Source organism: Quercus lobata, chromosome 3, assembly GCF_001633185.2.
Source record: "Quercus lobata isolate SW786 chromosome 3, ValleyOak3.0 Primary Assembly, whole genome shotgun sequence".
NCBI classification, from domain to species: Eukaryota; Viridiplantae; Streptophyta; class Magnoliopsida; order Fagales; family Fagaceae; genus Quercus; species Quercus lobata.
The window spans coordinates 65,141,519-65,163,896 of record NC_044906.1 but is presented as its reverse complement, the minus strand read 5'-3'; the positions used below and the strand labels follow the sequence as shown (position 1 = coordinate 65,163,896).

The 22,378-nt window shown below is 39.8% G+C and overlaps 1 protein-coding gene across 1 annotated transcript; it reads left to right on the top strand.

Annotated features, from left to right (window-relative positions):
• The first annotated feature begins 10,022 nt into the window (after positions 1–10,022).
• LOC115981285 lies at positions 10,023–10,815 on the top strand. Its single transcript, XM_031103445.1, has 2 exons — positions 10,023–10,435; positions 10,482–10,815. Exons 1-2 carry the CDS (start codon positions 10,023–10,025, stop codon positions 10,813–10,815), a joined length of 747 nt encoding a protein of 248 aa, XP_030959305.1.
• Positions 10,816–22,378: the final 11,563 nt, after the last annotated feature.

The window sequence follows — 22,378 nt, the reverse complement described above, 5'->3', positions numbered from 1 at the left end:
ACTGCCTAACTGTTAATTGCCTTGTGACCGAAACTGTCTTCACTTGATCATGCTGAGTCATCGTTGGCTGAGTGATCTTGTCCTGTAGCCAGGGGCGGCTTGATGCATTTAGGGGCCTAAGGCGAAAATTGACCATCTTAATTTAGATGCAAAATTACTACTAATTAACATGAACTACATAGAATTTTTTTTTTTTTTTGGAATTTTTAAGACAAAAAAAATTTGACAAAATTTTTCATACTTGTTGATATGGTAGATTGATAGTGGTAAGTAAAACAGTGGTGTTAGTGGTAGATTTAGATGAAAACTAGTAAAAGTTTGCTAATTAAACTCTTATTATTATTATTATTATTATTTTTTTAGAAGTGCAACATTCACAATATTTTTTACAACAAATCCTAGATTTTAAACCGCTTTTTGTTTTTTATTTGAAAATATCACTATAATTATTTTTTTGCCATCAACAATAAGCTGTAACAACCTGCTACTTAGCATTAGTTGTAAAAGTGTTGTAAAAAATATTCTAGACGACGTTGCATTTTTCTCTATTTTTTTATTTGTTTTTCATCTAATAAAAAAAATTATTTTATTTATTAATTATAAATAATCCTATTGGTTAAAATTTGGGGGCCTTTTTTTTACTTGGGGCCTTAGGCGGTCGCATTTCTTGCTCCACCATAGAGCCGGCCCTGCCTGTAGCTGCTAAATGGAATGACATGTCATCAAGTGAGTTAGCTCTGACTTTGTCTTTGATTGCAGTTTGTAGTGTACCTTGTATGTATTTATTTCTAAATAATAATAATAATAATAATAATAATAAGCTATAACAGAAATATCAAATTCTTCCCTCTGTATTTTCTTTGTATGGAAATAATATAAAAAAAAAATGAAGATTAATTCCACTTCTCCATCCGTGTGCTAAGGCACTTTCTTGAAATTATTGCCACAGCACACAATGATGAAATAGAATATGTGCCTCAAATGAATGATTAATACAACTATTCACGCATTTGACCTAAGCAAGATTGAGATATTTTAATTTGTCTATCAAAACGCATACAATGGCACCTTAAAAGATGCATGACCATGAATGACAAAAGCAGTTGCTGCATCACTGCATGCATGGACAAAAATTGCAAGGCAGAGGATTTTCGAACATGCATGCGGCACTGCTATATATGACATTGCAACACAATACAGTGAATAATTTTGCAATTCATAAAATGCTGAAATACCCACAAAACATATCTAACTTGAATGGGAAGCATTAAAAAACAGTATTCAAATTGCACCAAAAAATTAATGAAATTAACAGTGGTATATATATATATATATATATATATATATTTTTGAAACTTTTTAAGTGAGCTTTTGCTAAACTTTAGGAAGCAGAAAAAGGAAAGATCTACGGAACAGGCTAGTTCATACTTCATACTATCCATGATATAGCTAGGCTATCAAATAAACCCTTTTGACTAAGAAGATTAAAGATTTAGGCCAGCAACTACTAAACCTAGATAACTCTTTGAGTAAGAAGATTAACCACCAAGCTAGGCTTTGTTCAAATGTCAATTGCCACCCAGAGTTCCCCCAAACACTTCAGTAGAGCAGTATTCCCCTTCTTTAAGGGTGTAATAAGAGCCCCGGTGAAGTGTTCAAGGGAACTCTAGGAGACACCTGACTGTTCCTTTCTCTTGGTATGGTTTGGTGGTAAGAAAATGCACACCAAACCTACCATATTTATAATGGAGGATCTCTGTGCTAATTCATTCACATACACAAAAGTGCCCTCATGGAGAAGAGATGGAACAGTTAAAGATGAGAGACATCCACGTATGCGAATTAAGTTTCACGAATTGAACCTAGTCAGAATTGTGGGAAGAGCAGGAGGGCAGGGAAGAATATTGAGATGAGTGGTCACCAGTTCTCCCAAGCTTTTTCTACAATCATTTCTAAGACCTATCCTCTTCAATCCTATTCATATAAGCAAAGCTTATTTAACTTAAACCCTAACCCAGAGCTTGGCCGACTACTCCAAGAGCACTCATCATAGGTCAGTTACTAGTACCCTTTTTTTCTTGGGAGGGGGGGGGGTGTTGAAGTGGGGGCTATTAAATAAGGACAATAGTTTCTTTTAAACAGATTTGCAAAAATTCCTTCCAACACATACATGGAGACTTGTACAACTATATCTACATCTATAATTGAAACAAATCACATGACTCGTTAAATATGTTATGTAGCTAAAAAATACAAATGAATCATTTTATCAATTGTCACATGGTAAGTTGAAGGATTTTTCCGCAAAAAAATTTGAAGTAAAACTTTTTTCATTAAATTATAAATACGCCAATTTCAAGTTTTATTATTAGGTGGCTAGCCCCTCACCCCCTGGCCAAATACTGACACTCCTATATATATATCTAGCAAGTTTGTCATTGTCACTTCAAACAACTTGTGAGAAAGTTGTGTTTATAACTTTATAGATGAATAAGTTTTGGGGCATGGTTTATTTTGGAATATTATGTCCAAGATTTGATCGGTGGTCAAAAATGTTGTGGGCCTAGTACTTAGATACTCAATATATAGTAAACTTCAAGTTTCTAGTTTTGTCTTTCCCTGTAATTAAAGAAGTCCTGTGGCGGCCGCAATTTGATGTGTGTACCGGAATCTACAAAAAATCTAGGTTGATAAAGGTGAAAAGGAAAGGCCCCGATTGAAAGGGTAGAATTGTATGTGGCCCTTCATCTCAAGATTCTTAAAGTTCAATCTAGTACACAGTTCTGTCCAGGTTCACTGACAAGGCTTTGTCTTCTCCATTTGAACAGATTGAACTTTCATCTCAAGATTCTTAAAGTTCAATCTGGTACAAAGTTCTGTCCAGGTTCACTGACAAGGCTTTGTCTTCTCCATTTGAACAGAACCAAACAACCTATGTATGAAACTAAACCTAGGAACTCACAATAAATATTACTAGGTTTAGAGCCATTGAAGCGGTAAGAGTAACACAGCACATCAGATGTCCCTTAGATTTCACTAGGGACTCTCTTTAACAAGAGAGCATATATACATACATGCATATATATATATATATATATATATATATATGGGTTGAATTCAAGTTACACCTGGTGTAACTCTAAGCAATGTTATACCACTCAATATTTTTTAATTGGATAAATCCACCGTTAGATTACGTTATCTTTGTATATTCTTCATGCTTGCAAAATTTCGAGGTGATCAAAGATTAATAACCATGTCATCAATCAATTGTTAAAATTCAAATTTTTGTAGTTTAAAATAATGCATAAAAGATGAGTTTATGAATCAAATGGTAAATAGCATCCGATTGATATGAAAATTGGTATGCATGTTAAGAACATGTAATTCAACAGTTGAATTTTCAAAATATTAATTCAATAACAAGTTATTAGGTGGTGTAACATTACTTAGAGTTACACCAGGTGTAACTTGAACCCAACCCTATATATATATATATATATATATATATATATATTGTTAAGGACATATTTTATATAATTGGCTAATTCTTTAACAAAATGCACTTTACTTGTAATTGGGTAGATTTAAGATAGGTTTAGTACTCCAAGAAATAAGAGTTCAAGTCAAGTGTTAAATCCATGAAGATCTAACCAAGAAACAAGTAAAGAAAGAGTTGTTCACTAAAGTTCGACAAAAGTCTCGACAGAATCTTTTCTATCGAGATTTAATGTTGAAGTTCGACAGAAGCTCGACACTAGCTATTTCTGTCGAGACTTACGGAATCAGAATTTCCAAATCTGATTTTCAACCCAAGCTGATGTGTATGTGTTAGGTTTCTTTTCTTACAACCCTAAACATATATAAGGCTTATTTTAAATGCTGTCACACATGCATTGAGTGACTTAGTTTCTTATTCTCTCTGAAAAAAGCTACTGCGTTTTTACGCCAAAGGATTTTATAACCAATGAGCTTCCTAATCTTCATTGTGCATGAAGTGAAGAACTTTGCAATTAACAACCTTCTTCAAGTTACTAGAGTTAGTCACATACTGGAATCCGTGTATCATTAGTTAGTCACGTACTGGGATTCGTGTATTAAACAGAAAGAGTATCACTACAAGATCAAGTCCAATTCAATATTGGAGTGAAGATTCAACTGTAGGTTGGTAATTTGTGATAGGCCAAGGGTAGTTGGTAAGATTCTTTTTACTTGTAATCACTTATTTATTAATTAGTGAATTCTTGGAAGTGGTGATTTTAAAATCTGCCGGTGGGGTTTTTGCCTTGGTGGTTTTCCCCATTTGTAAACAAATTACCATGTCAAATTTAATTTCTGCTGCATTTAGTTTAGTTGGTGATTTGTTTGTGCTACCACGTCATTGCATGTAATTGAACCTAATTAATTAACATGGGTAATTAATTAATTTGTAAGGGATCAATACATTTTTGCCCTATCATATATGTATGTATGTATGTAATCCCTACTAAAGTGTTTGGGGAACTCCTGGTGTCATTTGATATATTCATACTTACTCAAAGTGCATGAATAGGTCAGAGTCAGAGTCACACTCAACAATAATGAGTTCCTTGTTCTAAGCACTCTATATACTTGACATTTTCCCATACACTGAATCACTGATTGGTACTTTTGGTAGTTTAGGTTTGAGTTTATGTTGCAATCTTGCTCCTTATGATGACTTAAGACGTTATTGGTCGTTCCAACTCTTTTTTTTTTCCTTTAGTTAGTCTTTCCAACTTTTTGTTTGCTAATTAAAAACTTGTCATTCTTTTCTACAATAAGGAAAAAGGATTTCATTGTTTCCTATATTAAAATGAAATAAAATAAAATAAAATTCTTGCGTTGGAAGCATATTTATTCACTAGTGAATTAGTAAAAGGGAAAGTCTAGAATACACAACTTTTGCTAGGATTTATTAAACTTTTGCTAGTGATTGTCCACCAATATTAAAAACAATCACTTCAAAAATGATGTATAAATTAAGTTTTGGAAAAACATTGTATCGGTTGAAAAAACATTAGTAAAAATTATGGTATATGTATTATTTGGTGCCGTTGTGGCTAGAAAGGTTGTAGTAACTAGTAAACGTGCTTTTCTAAAATGCCTAATATTGGCATAATTATTACTTTTTGCCCCTTTGAGTTATCTACTCTTTTGTTTTGATTTTTTTTTTTTTTCCACCTCAAGCAAATTATGCAATTAGTAAATTCAATATCATGTAATCAAGTAGATTTCATTACTAATTTAGTTTTGCTTCTTATCTTTTATGGTTATTCATTTTTTTTCTAACAGTACTCTTTCAAAAAAAATATTTTATATCAAATGATACCACGTCATCCATATCAAAATACGATAAATGAGAAATATGTGTGCAAAAAAATAATAAACCACTAACACATGTCTTTCATATATTAGTGATTTAGTTATTTTTTGGTGACATGTCTTACATATTTTGGATTTTGATACCGTTGATATGGTATTATTTGATACCAAATACCTTCTCTACTCCTTGAGGGTGAATATTGTGACAAAGTACCATAGGCATATACTATAAGGATGAACAACATTGCAAAGAAGGCGGTGATGACACATATACAAATTTGTTACAGTTCATCATGGTTTCCAACGTAGATCATAATTCTTGTAATTAGTGCTTGATTCTCAGTGGTTCACTATAAAAATATGATAAATAAATAAATAGAAAAATATTTTTTTTTCAATAGTCTTACTGTTTTATTTCCTTTAATCCAGAAAGTCTGAGCAGAAGCTAGTGTAATAATTTCATGCGCTAACAGGATTGTTGCATATCTTTGGTTTCAAAACCATACTTTTATTACAACCCTTAACTCGAATTTTTTTTTTTTTTTTTTTTTTACAACAAAGAAATTCTACTCTAGCCTAAGTGTAAATGTATGTGAAGATCTCTCTTGGAGACTTGAACTCCGTCTCTTACCCCTCCACACCCCACAAGCACTTATACTTGTGGAGCGACTATCACACCAAGGGTGTGCGGTAGTCTTAACTCGAATTCTGAGTCTAATACTATTCTGAGTCTAATACTAATTCTAGAACACCAAATCAATATATGAAAGCATGAACAAATAGGAGTACTCTTGAATAACTACCAATCTTCCAATACAATCAATTAGCAGGGAAAAAAAAAAAAATCTTCCTTATTTAATCAACATCATCATATCTACTAATTTAAGTATTGTATTTTGTTGCTTTTGAACAATTGGCTAAAATTAATAATAATAAATAAATAAATAAATAAAATTACAATGAATAGAGTCAATCCATAAAATTCATATTCCACACACAAAAATATGTCAGAAGCTACAAGACTTCAAATTTGTACAATCGATTAGCACATATCTTGATTCAATACGTTAAAGGAATAGATAGCCATATAACTTGAATAAAGCAAAATCCTAATATAATTGAATCTACTTTGACTCAAAATATATTCTCATAACAAATATCTAACTAGTAGGCATCTCAAGGCGACATACTGGGCAATAATGGCTCTGATTCAGCCACTTTCTATGCATCCAGCATGAAATATATGAGTGCAAGGCATGCACAAGGCTTCAGAACCTGGTTCAAACTCTTCCAGACATATAGTGCAACTCTCTTTCACCTACACACTTTCTCTCTGCTTCCGAACCCTTAACGCAACCTCCTCCCACTCTCACCCTCTTCAACACCCCCTTCAACGCCGACTGGCTTGCCGGTACCATACCATATCTGCTTCTCTCAAACTCCAATACCTCTCATCGTGCAAAAGGTCCTTTTTCACGACAATATTCACATATATAGGCAACACTTTACGACCCACATTAGAAACCCAGTTGCGAATATTGCGTGCAAAGCAAATTACTTCATCAGCTATACGGGCATGAAAATCTTCATGGATTTCAGGTTCATAACCGAGAAGGGTCGATATTTCTCGACACGAGTTGTCATAGCTCTTGAACATATCCAAATCAAAGTACACACCTTCGGTGCTAGAGACATGATGTGATTGGCTGCCTAATAAAACAAGATCTCCTTCATGTGTTCGGTACAGTTTTCGACGATTTACTTGTACAAAGAACTTGACATAAGCTTGAACCTTCGATGATCGTTGCCGTGATTCAACGTGAACAAGGTCGATCTTTGGCTGCCAGGCTTGACTGGATACACGAGGATTAAGTTGAACGAATTGCATATTGATTAACACAGAAGAAGAAAATAATTAAAAAAACCTTTCTTCTCTCCTATGCGTCTAACCCTTTCTCTAAAATACAATTCAATTGACAAGAATATTATGCCTATTAACCAAAAAAAAAAAAATTCAATTGACAAGCCACTAACTTAATATATATAATACACTAAGTCTCCTAGGTTGAGTAGGAAAAAGTAAACTTGATAATTTTTGGAATAGGAAACAGTAAACTTGTCTTGGACGAATTCTAGACCAAGTAGGAATTGGTTTCCTAGGCCAACAAAATAATATTTTTTATTTTACTAGTCAAATTAGTATTCTTTTAATTATGTATTTGTGCTGAACGTAGTCAACGAATTCAGAGAGTTGGTTAATAGAAAAATTGAGTGTTTTGGACAAAAGAGTGCATCTTGATTTTCATTTTTCTTTTGTGGGTACTGTTTACGGTCTATGGAAAAAAAAAATCCGTCATTTTCTTCCTTCTTTGCAACTCCAAAGTCCAAATCATACCTTTTCCCTTCCCCTATCAAATCCTAAAAACCCTAGGTACTTTCCCTACAAATAGAGATAACAATTCAAATTCTAATTCATTCCCCAGACACCCTAATTCTTTCTTTTAAAATCCTAAACCCTAAACCCATAAATTCTGGTAACCTTAAACTCACCACAAGCACATGTAGACAGGTTTTCTGTCAGTACTGGCAAACCACGATTAAATTTTTTTTTTTTTTTTTCTTCACTTTGGAACCCACATCCCTAATGGTAGCTATAAAGCAACTCCTGCACCTAGACAGCAGAAAAGGAATTTATACACAATATAACCAATTGGTTGAAACATAACTTCCTTCTGAATATCTGCTTTAGGTTTTGTTGATCATTTTTTAGACATGGCCTACCACCAGCAATAGATTCAACACAGCTAATATTAGATTTAAATATCTTGAGGCGTCCATTAAATTTGGTTATCAGGAGGTTTGGTTTTCTAGGGCCGAAATTTAAAAACTTAGAGATTCTTCCTCCTGAATTTTAATATTTGATTGCCGTAGTTCACAATTCATTAGCTATTAGAAGATTGGTGTATTTTATATTCATATTAGTACAGTAGTGAACCTCGTTTGTAGAAAAAAAAAAAAAAAAAAAAAAAAAAAAAAAAAAAGATAAAACTATATAAGCAAGAAAAAGGAATAAAAATTGTACGGCATAAGGGGCCCCAAGCCCACTTGGGCCCTGAACTTCGACCCAACGGTATGGCCCATGACCCCAACCCCTTTATCCAACTCCAGACCCCAAGCCCTCTAGGGCCATAGGCCCAAGCCTCATGCTAGCTTAGAGCCCATTGGGCAAATACTCTAAATCTATACACATCGTGTTTCATCACCTAGGCTTTGTCCGGTCAATTACATCCCTAACAAGACAACGACTGCTCGGGGTACTACCTCTCGACTGCCTAGCAGTACCTTAAGGAGTATTGCCACCAAGCGGCTTTTCTGAGGTGGGAGGCAGTTCCAATGCCATTCCTCCCACTCCCACCTAAACACCCACTTAAGGATAATAACATTGGACCTCCTTTCCACTCACCACAAGAGTAATCATAACTCCTCCACTAATTTTGGGCTATAAATATGAGAAGCTAAGGGAAAAAGGGGGTTGAAAAAAGTTCCAGAAGAAACTAAGAATAAAGGGAGCGAGAGAGCAACAGAAGAGCAATAATAGTGAGAACAGAGGAGTTCATAGGGAGAGGTTGCTTTGTTAAGTCTTTGTGTTAGGAACTACCTAAGATAGGAAATCCAAAGCCCACACTACAAATAAATTGTGAGCCCAAGTGAGAGCCAGCCCATCAACCTCATTTTTGGCGTGCATAATTGGCGTCGTCTGTGGGGATCTTCTACAAAGCCATGGTTCAACTAAGACTCACACTCGGGAAATGTCTGAAAGACGTTTAGGGAGTTATGCTGAAAGTGGTTCGGTGGGATCTTTTCGGGGATCCACTTGGCGAGAATGAAGGCACAAAAGGCGTGAAGATAGGGACCGTGAGCAAGAAGAAGAACAGTTCAGCCTTAGAGAAGGGTCGTACCAAGCACACCGGACAATGTTGGGTGCTTCGAGGCATGGACAATTTGATGATAGAGATGAGGAACTTGAGTGGTTACATAGGCTGGTGAGGGATTTGGAGTTAGAAGTGCGATGTAAGCGCCGGAAAAGAGGCCGAAACAACTAAGAAAGGGGATCTACTAGTGGGGGAGACCACTATGGGATTGGGTCTAATCAATCCAGTTCCCGTTGACATAAGGATCGTTCACATTCACAGGAGTCCCATCGATACCGGGACCAATCACATTCACGAAAGTCCCGTCGACGTCGAGACCATTCACGTTCACGAGAGTATGTAGACCGGGATTCAGATTCCACTGAAGAACGACAGCCCTGTAATGCCACCATAGATGCTATGAGCCGCACCTTAAGTAGAGCTGCTCGGTTGCCGATCTTAGACGATATTAAACGGGATCCAATTCCGAGCAAATTTGCGCGCCCACCATTCAATTCCGACGATGGGAAAACGAACCCGGTGGAGTATGTCAGCCATTATATCCAGATGATGTCTCTGCATACTCACAATGACGCGCTAATGTGTAAGGTGTTTCCCTCAAGCCTCAGGCCCACTACTTTGAGATGGTTTAATGGGTTACAGAAGGGTTTCATTCATAGTTTTGCCGAGTTGATCTAAGAATTCGATATCCGGTTTGTAACCTGTAGCGAAGTACTGCAACTAGTAGATGCATTACTATCCATGAAAATGAAGGTAGGAGAAACACTTCACAATTCTGCTAGTCGGTATTGGGAGCTTTACAATGAGATCGGTAAGGGCAACGAGAAGATTAAGGCGAGCACCTTCAGAATGGGGTCGCCCGAGGACTCTGAACTACGGGAGTCGTTGACGAGGAAGCCTCTCAAAGATATGAGGCAGTTCATGAGGCATATTAAGGAGTACAAATGCCTAGAGGATGACCGGCTGCAAAGTAAAGGTAAGGCCCTGCTAATGAATCATCCATGGCAGGGCGGTTTTCAGTCAAGGCCCCGAAAGGATTTAAGGATACAAGATTCGGAGATACAAATAAGGGAGGTGAATGTGACATTCAAGGAGCCGATACAGGATCGTAGACCGGATCAAGAACGAAACGTATTTCCAATGGGCGAAAAAGATGGGGGGTGACCCATCCTGAAGAAACTAGAATTTGTACTATACTTATCACAGGGATAAGGGGCATACCACCGAGCAATATCGGGTGCTAAAAGATCATCTAGGGCAATTAGTGAAAGCGGGATATTTGAAGGAATTTGTGGTGGATTCAGGGAACCGAGGTACCGAGCAAGGTGCTCAGCAAAGGGGAAACCCTCTCCCACCCCCATTAGGAGTGATTGAAGTCATTTACGCTGCCTCGAGGGGTACTACTGTGACAAAGGGGAGAGGAGTATTAACTGTAGTGCCTATAGAAGATTGCTTGGGTGTGCAACCCTCCGAAAAGAGGATGAAGTTTGCTCGGAAGCCTATCGCTTTCAACGACAATGATCTAGAAGGGACAATTTAGCCACACGATGATGCGTTGGTGGTAACGGCCCAAATAAATGGTTTCGTAGTAAAAAGGGTGATGGTAAACTAGGGAAGTGGGGTCAACATGATGTATCTGAACCTATTCACTGGGCTCGGACTAAAGGACAAGGACCTCTCAAAGTATGATACGCCTCTAGTCGGGTTTGATGGCAAGGTGGTGATTCCCCAAGGACAAATTTCCCTTCCCATAAATATGGAAGGTAAGGAGGTGGTAGTAGCATTTATAGTGGTTGCTTCATTTTCTCCATATACGGTGATTCTGGGAAGGCTATGGATTCACGCAATGGGGGCTGTTCCGTCCACCCTGCATGTTAAGGTTAAGTTCCGTACCAAGCAAGGTATTGCTGTAATAAGGGGAAGTCAGCAAGTGGCTAGACAATGCCTAGTTGCTGCGGTTGATTAGAAAAATGAGCTGGCCGATCAGAGAGACCCATCTGAGGAGGTCCCCTTATAGCAATTACAAGAGCCCCAAGAGGGAAGGAGGGCTAGTTGTGCTAAGGAGTTGGTCAAAATAAAGATATTACCCGACATTGATAGATGTTTCCAGGTAGGAGTAAATATGAAGGACGAAGATAAGGTGGAGATGCTACTACTCCTTATAAAGAATGTAGACGTATTTGCTTGGAGCCCATATGAAATGCCCAGGGTAGATCCCGAATTCATAGTCCACAAGCTTAATGTAGACCCATCATTCCCTCCTAAGAAGCAGATGCCAAGGAGGTCAGCTAGGGAACATGTTGAGGTAGTTAAGTTGGAGGTTAAGAGGCCAAAGGACATTGGGACGATAAGGGAAATTTTCTTCCTGGAGCGGGTGGCCAATACTGTGGTGGTGAAAGAAAAAGAATGGAAAGTGAAGAGTTTGTGTAGATTTCATGGATTTGAACCGAGCATGCCCAAAGGACCCATTTCCTATGCCGAAGATCGATCAATTGGTAGATGCCACTTATAGACACCCGAGGATGAGTTTCCTAGACACCTTTCAAGGCTATCACCAGATTGCCCTAGTCGCCGAGGATCGAGAAAAGACAACATTCATCTCACCTGACACCAACTACCATTATACCGTGATGCCTTTTGGGTTAAAAAATGACAGGGCCACATATCAACGGATGATAACCAAAATGTTTCGGGACAAGATTGGGCTTATGGTTGAGGAATACATTGATGACATGGTGGTGAAAAATAAACAGGAGGCATGACATATAGAGGATCTTTAGAGGGTGTTTGAAGTACTGCGGCAACATAAATTGCGCCTTAATGCAAATAAGTGTTCTTTTGGGGTGGGGGCTAGCAAGTTCCTCGGGTATCTAATCACCAACCGAGGGATAAAAGTCAACCCCAATCAGATAGAAGCCGTGAAGCACCTTAAACCGCCGAGCAATCCGAAGGAAGTGCAAGTGTTGACTGGAATGTTAGCTGCCCTTAATCGATTCATTTCGAAATTTGCCAATTGTTGCCATCCATTCTACCAACTTTTTAAGAAGTGGAGAGTATTCTAATGGAATGAAGAGTGTGAAAGAGCTTTCCAAGACTTCAAAGAGTATTTGATCCAAGCACCCATGTTAACAAGCCCAAAACTCGGGGAGGACCTATTCACATACCTCTCGGTGTCTAATCACGCCACAAGTGTCGTGCTTTTAAGAGATCAAGGAGTGCAAAAACCCGTGTATTATATCAGCAAGACCCTGGTTGACGCAAAAACAAGGTACTTGCCCCTAGAGAAACTGGTGCTGGCACTAATGCATGCCACCAGGAAGTTGCCTCGCTATTTTCAAGCCCACACCGTATATGTATTAATCGAATACCCTTTATAGTCACTGATGAAAATATCTGACTTCACGGGCCAGATAGCTAAATAAGGGACCCGGCTTAAATCCTTTGATATAAGGTATAGGTCAAGAAATTTGGTGAAGGGCCAGGTTTTGGCTGATTTTGTAACAGAGTTTTCCCCTGAAAGCGAAATGGAAGTAATCTGTCATGTGGATTGTTGCCCATGGAAAGTGTTCGTGGAAGATGCATCAAGTGCAATGGGGGCTGGAGTCGGGATTGTTATTATCACTCTAGAAGGAATAAGGCTGGAACATTCTTTTAGTTTGGGGTTTAGGGCCTTTAACAATGAAGCTGAGTATGAAGCCTTACTTGCTGGATTGAGAGCCGTTCCGATATGGGTGCATAGGAAGTTGAGATTCACTTTAATTCCCGACTGGTGGTCAGTTAGGTGCTGGGCAGTTTTGAAGCCCGAGATTCTCGAATGAAGGAATACTTGTGGGTAGCGAAGCAGGTTATGGGTTAGTTTTCCAAGGCCAAGGTGGTCCAAGTAACTCGGGGGTAGATTAGGCATGCGAACTCTCTAGCCACACTGGCGTCATCGATGACAGAGGATGTGCCTCAGATGATCAAAGTGGAGCTTATAGCACAATCGAGTATTAATGTCGTGATAGGCGTTGCAGTGGTTTTAACACCCGGACCATGCTAGATGGACCCAATTATCAATTTTTTAGCCGAAGATCAAATACCGGATGATGAGAGCGAAGCTAACAAGGTACGCTGAGTAGCCAGTCGATATTGGCTGTCAGCAGATCACAAGTTATACCAAAGATCTTTTGAGAGGCTGTAGCTCTTATGTTTGCACCCGAGAAGGTCAATGGACTCTTAGCTGAGATACATGATGGGGTGTGCGGCAATCATGTGGGGGGACGCTCACTGGCACACCGAGCGATGACTCAGGGATTTTGGTGGTCGCAGATGTAGAGGGATGCTGCTGAGTATGTACAAAAGTGTGAACAGTGCAAAAGGCATGCCCTCTTGATCCCCCAACCAGTAGGTTATCTGAACCCGATCAACAACCCTTGGCCCTTTGCATAGTGGGGGCTGGATATTCTTGGCCCGTTTCCCCAAGCCACGGGCAATCGGAGGTTTGTCCTAGTAGCCATAGATTACTTCACCAAGTGGGCGGAGGCTGAGGCATTGGCTAATATTCGAGACGTGGACATCAAGAAATTTGTGTGGAGAAATATAGTCACAAGGTTTGGGGTGCCAGACTCCCTCGTATCTGATAATGGTTTGCAGTTTGATAGTAAAGTCTTCCGCGAGTTTTGCGACCACCTTGGCATCAAGAACAAATATTCCAGCACTCTTCTAGTAAATCCAGACACAAGTTATACCAAAGATCTTTTGAGAGGCTGTAGCTCTTATGTTTGCACCCGAGAAGGTCAATGGACTCTTAGCTGAGATACATGATGGGGTGTGCGGCAATCATGTGGGGGGACGCTCACTGGCACACCGAGCGATGACTCAGGGATTTTGGTGGTCGCAGATGTAGAGGGATGCTGCTGAGTATGTACAAAAGTGTGAACAGTGCAAAAGGCATGCCCTCTTGATCCCCCAACCAGTAGGTTATCTGAACCCGATCAACAACCCTTGGCCCTTTGCATAGTGGGGGCTGGATATTCTTGGCCCGTTTCCCCAAGCCACGGGCAATCGGAGGTTTGTCCTAGTAGCCATAGATTACTTCACCAAGTGGGCGGAGGCTGAGGCATTGGCTAATATTCGAGACGTGGACATCAAGAAATTTGTGTGGAGAAATATAGTCACAAGGTTTGGGGTGCCAGACTCCCTCGTATCTGATAATGGTTTGCAGTTTGATAGTAAAGTCTTCCGCGAGTTTTACGACCACCTTGGCATCAAGAACAAATATTCCACTCCGACCTACCCCTAGAGTAACGGCCAGGCAAAAGCCATTAACAAAACAATTATGAACGGATTGAAGAAGAGATTAGAAGGAACGAAGGGAAAGTGGGCTAAAGAGCTGCCAAATGTCCTATGGGCATACAGAACAACACCAAGAAGGTCCATGGGGGAAACCCCATTCTCCCTAACATACGGGGTGGAGGCCGTCATACCAGTCGAGATAAACCTATGTAGTGCACGGATTACAGGGTTTGCCCCAACCCAAAATAAAGAATTGATGGTGAAGTGTCTGGATTTACTAGAAGAGTGCTGAGAGTCAACAATAATACGACTAGCCGAGTATCAGTAGAAGCTCACCCGGCAATATAACCAAGATGTGAAGACTCGAGAATTCGGTGCAAGGGATTTGGTGTTGCAAAAAGCGGTAGGACATATGCGAGACACTAATGTAAGGAAGTTAGCCCCAACCTGGGAAAGGCCTTATAAGGTTACTGTCATCGCGAGCGTAAGGGCATACTATTTGTACGACTTAGACGAGAGACCACTTCACCAACCATGGAATGCCCACAACCTGAAGAAATTTTACCACTAACTGTCAATACATGGGGGTACGGGTTGAATGTAATGTAATATGTGCATATCATTAATCAATACAACTGTGATGTTTATCCATGTAGATTTATTTGTGTTTACAATTCCATTACCCACGATATGTTAGCCCTGGTCAGCTCACACGAGAAGTACTAAGACAATATGATCTAAAGACAGAAACCTACTTCTCGGTTCGATGTTAATCACCGAGCAGATGGAAACCTAATTTCATCCTAAGGACAGAAACCTGCTTCTCGGTTTGATGTTGATCACCGAGCGGGTGGAAACCTAATTTCATCCTAAGGACAAAAACCTACTTCTCAGTTCGATGTCAATCACCGAGCAAGTGGAAACCCAATTTCATCCTAAGGACATCGAGCGAGTGGAAACCTAATTTCATCCTAAGGACAAAAACCTGCTTCTTAATTCAATGTCAATCACCGAGCAGGTGAAAACTTAATTTCATCCTAAGGACAGAAACCTACTCCTCGGTTTGATCTCAATCATCGAGCAAATGGAAACCTAATTTCATCCTAAGGACAGAAATCTGCTCCCCGGTTCGATCTCAATCACCGAGCAAGTGGAAACCTAATTTCATCCTAAGGACAGAAACCTGCTTCTCGATTTGATCTCAATCACTGGGCAGGTGGAAACCTTATGGTAAATTATTCTAAGGGCAGAAACCATTCCCCGGTACAATCATCATCCCCGAGTAAGTGGAAACCTTATGATAAACTATTCTAACGGCAAAAACCTAACCCCAGTACGATCATCATCCCCGGGCATGGGGAAACCTTATGGTAAATTATTCTAAGGCAGAAACCTGACCTCAGTTCGATCATCATCCCCAGGTAGGTGGAAACCTTATGGTAAGTTATTTTGAGGGCAAGAGGAAACCTTACACTAGAAGCTATTCAAGGACAGAAATTGCTTCCCGGTTCGGTCTCTACCATCGGGCAGATGGAGACCTACGTTGAGCCATTTCAAGAATACGAACAGGCTCTTTAGCACTATTCTAGCCACCAGGCACGCAAAGAATGTGTCCAATTATTCGGGGGTGCAGAAAGGAAAATAGATATCAAATGTGGTTTTTATCGCCAAGGAGCCAATTCTTTTTGGATAAAGACGAGCCCTTTTAGACCGATCCCGGTCATCATACATGCCCAAATACAACATTTACATTCGAAGATAAACAAGTAAGCTATTTCAATCACCGTTCAGAAGCAAACCGAGATTAAACCACCCGGTCACTAGGAGAATACATAATAAGGAGAAAATAAAAGAACATGATGAAAGGAACAACTTAGTATGAAAAATTCATAAATATAGCAAATGTTCAGCAACAGTACCATAATCAAATAAAACCATCACAGAAACTAAACCAATGTTCTGTCATCACCACCCGATGACTGTGGGAAAATTAAACCCGGAAAAATAATTGTTCTATCACCACAACCCGATGACGTAGGAAAACTGCATGAAAATAAAGAAATTACTTAAACCAAAGAAAAGCAAAAGGCAAAAACTTAGTTCGAGAATCAAGTTGAAGGGTCTGCAGGCTAAAATCAGGCAACGTCCTTAGGCGGCTGCTGAGTTGCTAAAGGCAGCTGATGTTGAACATCCTCACTAGGCTAATCACCAGCACGAAGGTTGCTGGTGACTTCCATGTCAACTTACTCCACATGGGAGTCAATTGCCTCCACCAACTCCCTCATGCTAGGAGTCTCTTCCTCATCGATAGCACCATGAGGGTTCTATACGGCAGTAGGAGGATCCAAGAAAGGGATTTGATTGGGGTTCCTTAAAGAAGAATCCTCGGGGACCCCCATAGCTTGTAGGGCAGCCAACCACCCCTCCTCAAACTCGAGTTTCCGAGCTTCGCAAACCACTGGTTCCGCGGAGTTTTCTGCGTCAACAAATCCTTCATTATACCATTTAGTTTCACAAGCCTCCAAAGCTGCTTTCAGATCAGCTAACTCCTTGACCTAAGTAAGGTTAAAACTCTTGACTTTCGCTAGCTTGAGCTCGGTCTCTACAGCCTTCACCTTCAGCTCCGAGAACTTCTTTTCCGCCAACGCCTTGGCCTTCTCGAATGTAGCAACCTTCTTTTCCGTGATCTCGACAGCCTGGGCCTTCTCCTGCGCAATCATCGCAGCAACCTCCTTAAGGGCCTTTTCCCGCTCAGCATCCTCGTAGAGCTCCTTCAGCCTCCCGTCAAGGACGTGGGTTAGTTGTGCGGCCTGATAAAGAAATAACAATAAGTACAAAAGCAAAAGTGATGTACATGTATTGAAACAAATAGGGAGCAAAGGGACGAAAGTTTATCACTATGGTATACCACATTAACTGCCTGGCCAGTGACTCATCAATCTCGTCGTCGAAGACGCTAATGTCTTCAGGCAGGAGAAGGTCGTGCACTAAACTCTGGGCAACGCGCCCCCCTCACCTTGGGCCCATACCCTTACACTAGCTGACGTAGGAAGGGGCTTGCCATCGAAGTGGAATGTAGGCTACCAGCTCACCTCGGATCATGAGGTGGACGCCACGTTCATCCTGACCTGGGCTGTAGGTTCTCGGATAACAATCCCCCAGACATCCAAGGGGGAGTCCTTGTGGGCGCATCACCCAAACCTCCTTGAGTCTGCTCGGTCCAGCGTTGTCTCTTCCGAGAACGGTCGGAAGGAGGAGGTAGAGGAGGAGTTGGGTCTCTGCCTCTGGGTTCCTATTGCTGTGGGGCTAGCCAAACGCCAGGTACAAAATGGCCAATAGTCATTGTCTTTCTAGTAACCATCTCGTCACCGGGATTAACTTCGGTTCCTGAGGAGTTAACTGATTCAGCCTCCGTCGACTCGGCTACCTGAACGGGTGCTTTGGGTTTAATAAAGGCTTCAAGCTCAACAGGCACGTGTACTTTGCGGATTTGGGACACATGTTCAGCTGAAGCATCCCTTACCAATGCAATTTCGTCCGAGGCCATGTACCGTGGGCCAAGATCACGTGCTTCGCCTACAGTTAGTTTTGGGGGGAGGAAATTTGCATACCGAACATCGATATATGAGAGAAGTGGACTATCTACTAACAGAGCTTGACTAAATGTTTGCTAAGTGGAGTACAAAGGGTCAACACCAAGGATCAAATGTGATGCTCAAAGTTATCCATCCAAGTGAAAGAAAATCTCTGACCTAAGCACGAAGTTTAGGTCCCGAACGTGCACTACTCTAAGGTCTAGTTTGAACCTTTTGCTTTCTGCATAGACAATACAAAAACTGGTTAGTGACCACTTGATCAAAATAACAGTAAGTACAAATTAACAAGTAAAAGATACTCGGTACTGACCAACATCACGTGGCGAGAGTGGGCAAGGGAGCTTATCGGCAAGCCAGTTGCCACTCACCCGAACGAAAGTCAGGTAGGCATGATATGAGCCGTACCCGTATTTCCCTAGTCTTTAAATAATAATATGACCTAATGTTTCCACATAAACTATACATAAAGTTGATGTCATGATAATTCAGTTGCAACCCAACAATTAGTTCAACCTACTAACGCAACTCACCACTCGATAAAAATTAGGGGGGAGTTGGTTGGGACAAAGGCCGTAAAATCTAAGGGTGCTTATAATGAGAGGGTCAACGGGAAACCTAACCCCACCCTCAAGGATAGCCATTAGGGGAAAGAACATAGCGTTTAAACCCCAGCGCATGTGGATGTCAATATCGCCTTCATAACAGTAGGCGATATCAACATCTCCAGGAACGTTGTAGGCCACTCTAAAGCTAGCCAAAGACGCTTCTAAACATAGAAGATAGGAATAGCCCATTCCTAAACTAAGATTCCTGAACTAAGATTAATGGAAAATTGAAAGAAGAAAAAAGAGTAGAAGAAAAGATAACTATTTATAGGAGCCAATGGGGGAGTAAATAACATTTAATAAATGAGAGGCGGGAAACCCTATGAATCTCCATGGTAACTGCCACGTGCGCCGCCTCGGTTCACTAACCGTCAGATAATGATGACAACTAAACCAGGCAGCCAGATACAGTGCATCTTTTAAGGGTGCATTAATAAGCCTTTCAACCGCCAAGTATCTACCTATTGGACTTCCCGAATAGTTTGTCTTTGTGTCCTTGATTCATTCTCAGGGACCAAACACAAATCAAGGGGGGGCTAATGTACGGTGTAAGGGACCCCAGGCCGACTTGGGCCCTAAATTTTGACCGAACGGTATGGCCCATGACCCCAACCCCCTTGTCCAACTTTGGGCCCCAGGACCTCTAGGGCCATAAACCTAGGCCTCATGCCAGCTTAGAGCCCATTAGGCAAATACTCTCAATCTGTTCACATCGTGTTTCATCACCTAGGCCTTACCTAGTCAATTACATCCCAAAAAAGACAACGACTACTCGGGGTACTGCCTCTCTACTGCCTGACAGTACCTTAGGGAGTATCACCACCGAGCAACTTTTCTAAGGTGGGAGACAGTTCCAATGCCACTCCTCCCACGCCCACCTAAACACCCACTTAAGGATAATAACATTGGACCTCCTTTCCACTCACCACAAGAGTAATCATAACTCCTCCACTAATTTTGGGCTATAAATATGAGAAGCTATGGGAAAAAGGGGGTTGAAAAAAGTTCCAGAAGAAACTAAGAATAGAAGGAGCAAGAAAGCAACAGAAAAGCAGTAATAGTGAGAACAAAGGAGTTCATAGGGAGAGGTTGCTTGGTTGAGTCTTTGTGATAGGAACTACCCAAGGTAGGAAATCCAAAACCCACACTACAAATAGATTGTAAGCCAAAGTGAGAGCCGACCCATTAACCTCATTTTTGGCGCGCACAAAAATAGATAAAGAAAATCTTAAAATAACCAAGTATTTGCATGTATGAAGAAAAAAAGTAAACAAGTCAAAGGAGTACAAGGAATAGGAATACAAATATAACAAACAGAAAGTTTGATGGGGCCACCTACGCCTTTTGTGATGGTGTCACACGACAACATATAGCAGTCCTTGACAATATTGCTAATTCAGTAAAGGCTTTCCGATAATACTTAAGTGCAATTTCAAGAGCCCAACCATCAATAGCAAATGCCACATCCTGCTCAAAACATTAAGGTAGAAAATGAAATTATAAGAAAAAATCTATGTTAAACAAGGTACTGCTTGCTCAAAGTTCCAAAAAAAAAAAAAAAAAATCTCTAGTTCAATTACATATAGAAATGCAACAGACCACAATAACCATCACTGTTGCCACCGACTTTGTATTGCCAAGGTCAAGTTGCAAGACAAACTTATTTTCTATTTCAATAATTTTTTCAAACTAAAGAACCAACGAAGACCAAAGAAAGCCCTCTCCATCTCCATGTTGGGCTTTGTGGAGCCTAGTTTTGTTTGATCCGGTTTGATGACCCGACCCGACCCGAATAATGTTGCGTGATTTTTAATGGGAGATTTTCTGAGACTCAGTCTATGGAGTGGAGGCTTGGGCCATTAAAAAAAAATTAAAAAAAAAATTGGCCCGTTTTGTGTAGAAAACGCAATTTAGTGATTAGATTTTATGGTTGCCGTGTTTTTAGAGAGAGAAGAAAAACTGTAGCCACATTTTTGTATTTTTTTCCTTGATAATAGTGAAATCCCTGCAACTCCGTGGATGTAGGCAAATTGGCGAACCACGTAAATATTGTCTTGTGTGTGTGATTGTTTTCTTTGGCGTGTGTTTTCTCTATTTTTTTGTTTCTCACAGGTTGGGATTTCGGTTCAATTCCCTACACTCCATCTACTACTCTTTGTCCCAACGTCTTCTCGGTGCAAATTACCATACAAAAGAGTTTTCTTTCATGGGACACTCTAAAGGCCCACTTGATATTAAGTTTAAGGCTATTGAAGGCTAACTATATAAAAGAATTTTCTTTTTTGGGTCAATCTGATGAGTTATTTTTGTTATCTACCCTCTCTCAAACGCAAAACCAAGCACGACCATCGGTGCCCCTCTCTCAAACGCAAACCCAAGCTCGACCATGGGTGCCAACGTTTTCAATCTCCTACCCGGCCTCCATATCAGACCATTCTCTCTAAGTATTTCTTAATTAATCTATGACTAATTTCTTTTCCTATTGTCTTCAATTAGATTTTCTGTCAATTTAGAGATTTCAATTCCTAACCTTTTTTCCTCTATTCTTTTTTGTTGAAGTCAGTGAAACACTAATAGAAAATCAAATTCTACCAGTTTAATAAGAAAATATTGTGGATATGGATGTGTTTCGTAGTAGAGATAGTATTGAAGAGCCTCGCAACCCTCAAAATCTGACAACAATCCTACAAATTTTGCTTTATCTTCAAATTCTGCTTTATTTTGCTATTTAGGGTTTTTTAGCATATCCTATTTAGCTTAGCTTAACCGTCTGTTTGGTTGAATAATTATTTGACTACCTAAAACGCCAACCATCTTAGTCTCCACTCAGCCCTCTATTTTTTCCTTTTCAAACCTTCTGCCTCTTTTGTACAAGTTCAGGTCTTTTTCATTTTAACTTTTATTTAGTTTTAGTTTCTGCTTTAGTTTTAATTTAATAATTTTTGTCAATTGGATTTTAGTTTGAATAATACTGATTTCTAAAGTCAATTTGGATTTTAAGAGTGCGATATGTACCCACGAATTTGTAAACTTGATTGCTTTTCTATTTCTTTTCTTTAATTTAGATATGTCTCTAACACTGCTAAAGCACTTCTCATTATCCCTAAAAATCAAAATTTTTGGCCAATTCCTGTGAATTACATTTGGGTCTTAAAAAAAAAACAGTTTTATCTTTTTAAGCCTTGGTATTGAATTTAGGTTGCGAGTTTTTTATTGTAGTTGTTTTTATAGGTTAGTTGAATGGTGGCTTAGCATGCAAAACCAAGATTAGTGCCATTACATAGGGACAATGTGCCATTGCGGAGGCTTTGCTACTGGATCCTATTCTGCTTTGCAGAGGGTCAGGCATTTGAAGTTGAATTTAACTGAGCGCAAGGACATAGTGTTTGCCCACCAAAAACATAAATATACTTTCAAACCATTAAATATTGAACCATCACTCTCTTTTATTCTATTGTTCTGTTTGGAAAGTTTAATACATAGAACATTTATAGATATACTAAAAGTTCAACATTTATATGTCTGCAAATTACATTTACAAATATGCAAAGACAGTAGAGTGTGCAACTGAACCAGCTATCCACAGCCTTCACTTGCAATTTTGAAATAACGAGGCAGAAGCAAAGCA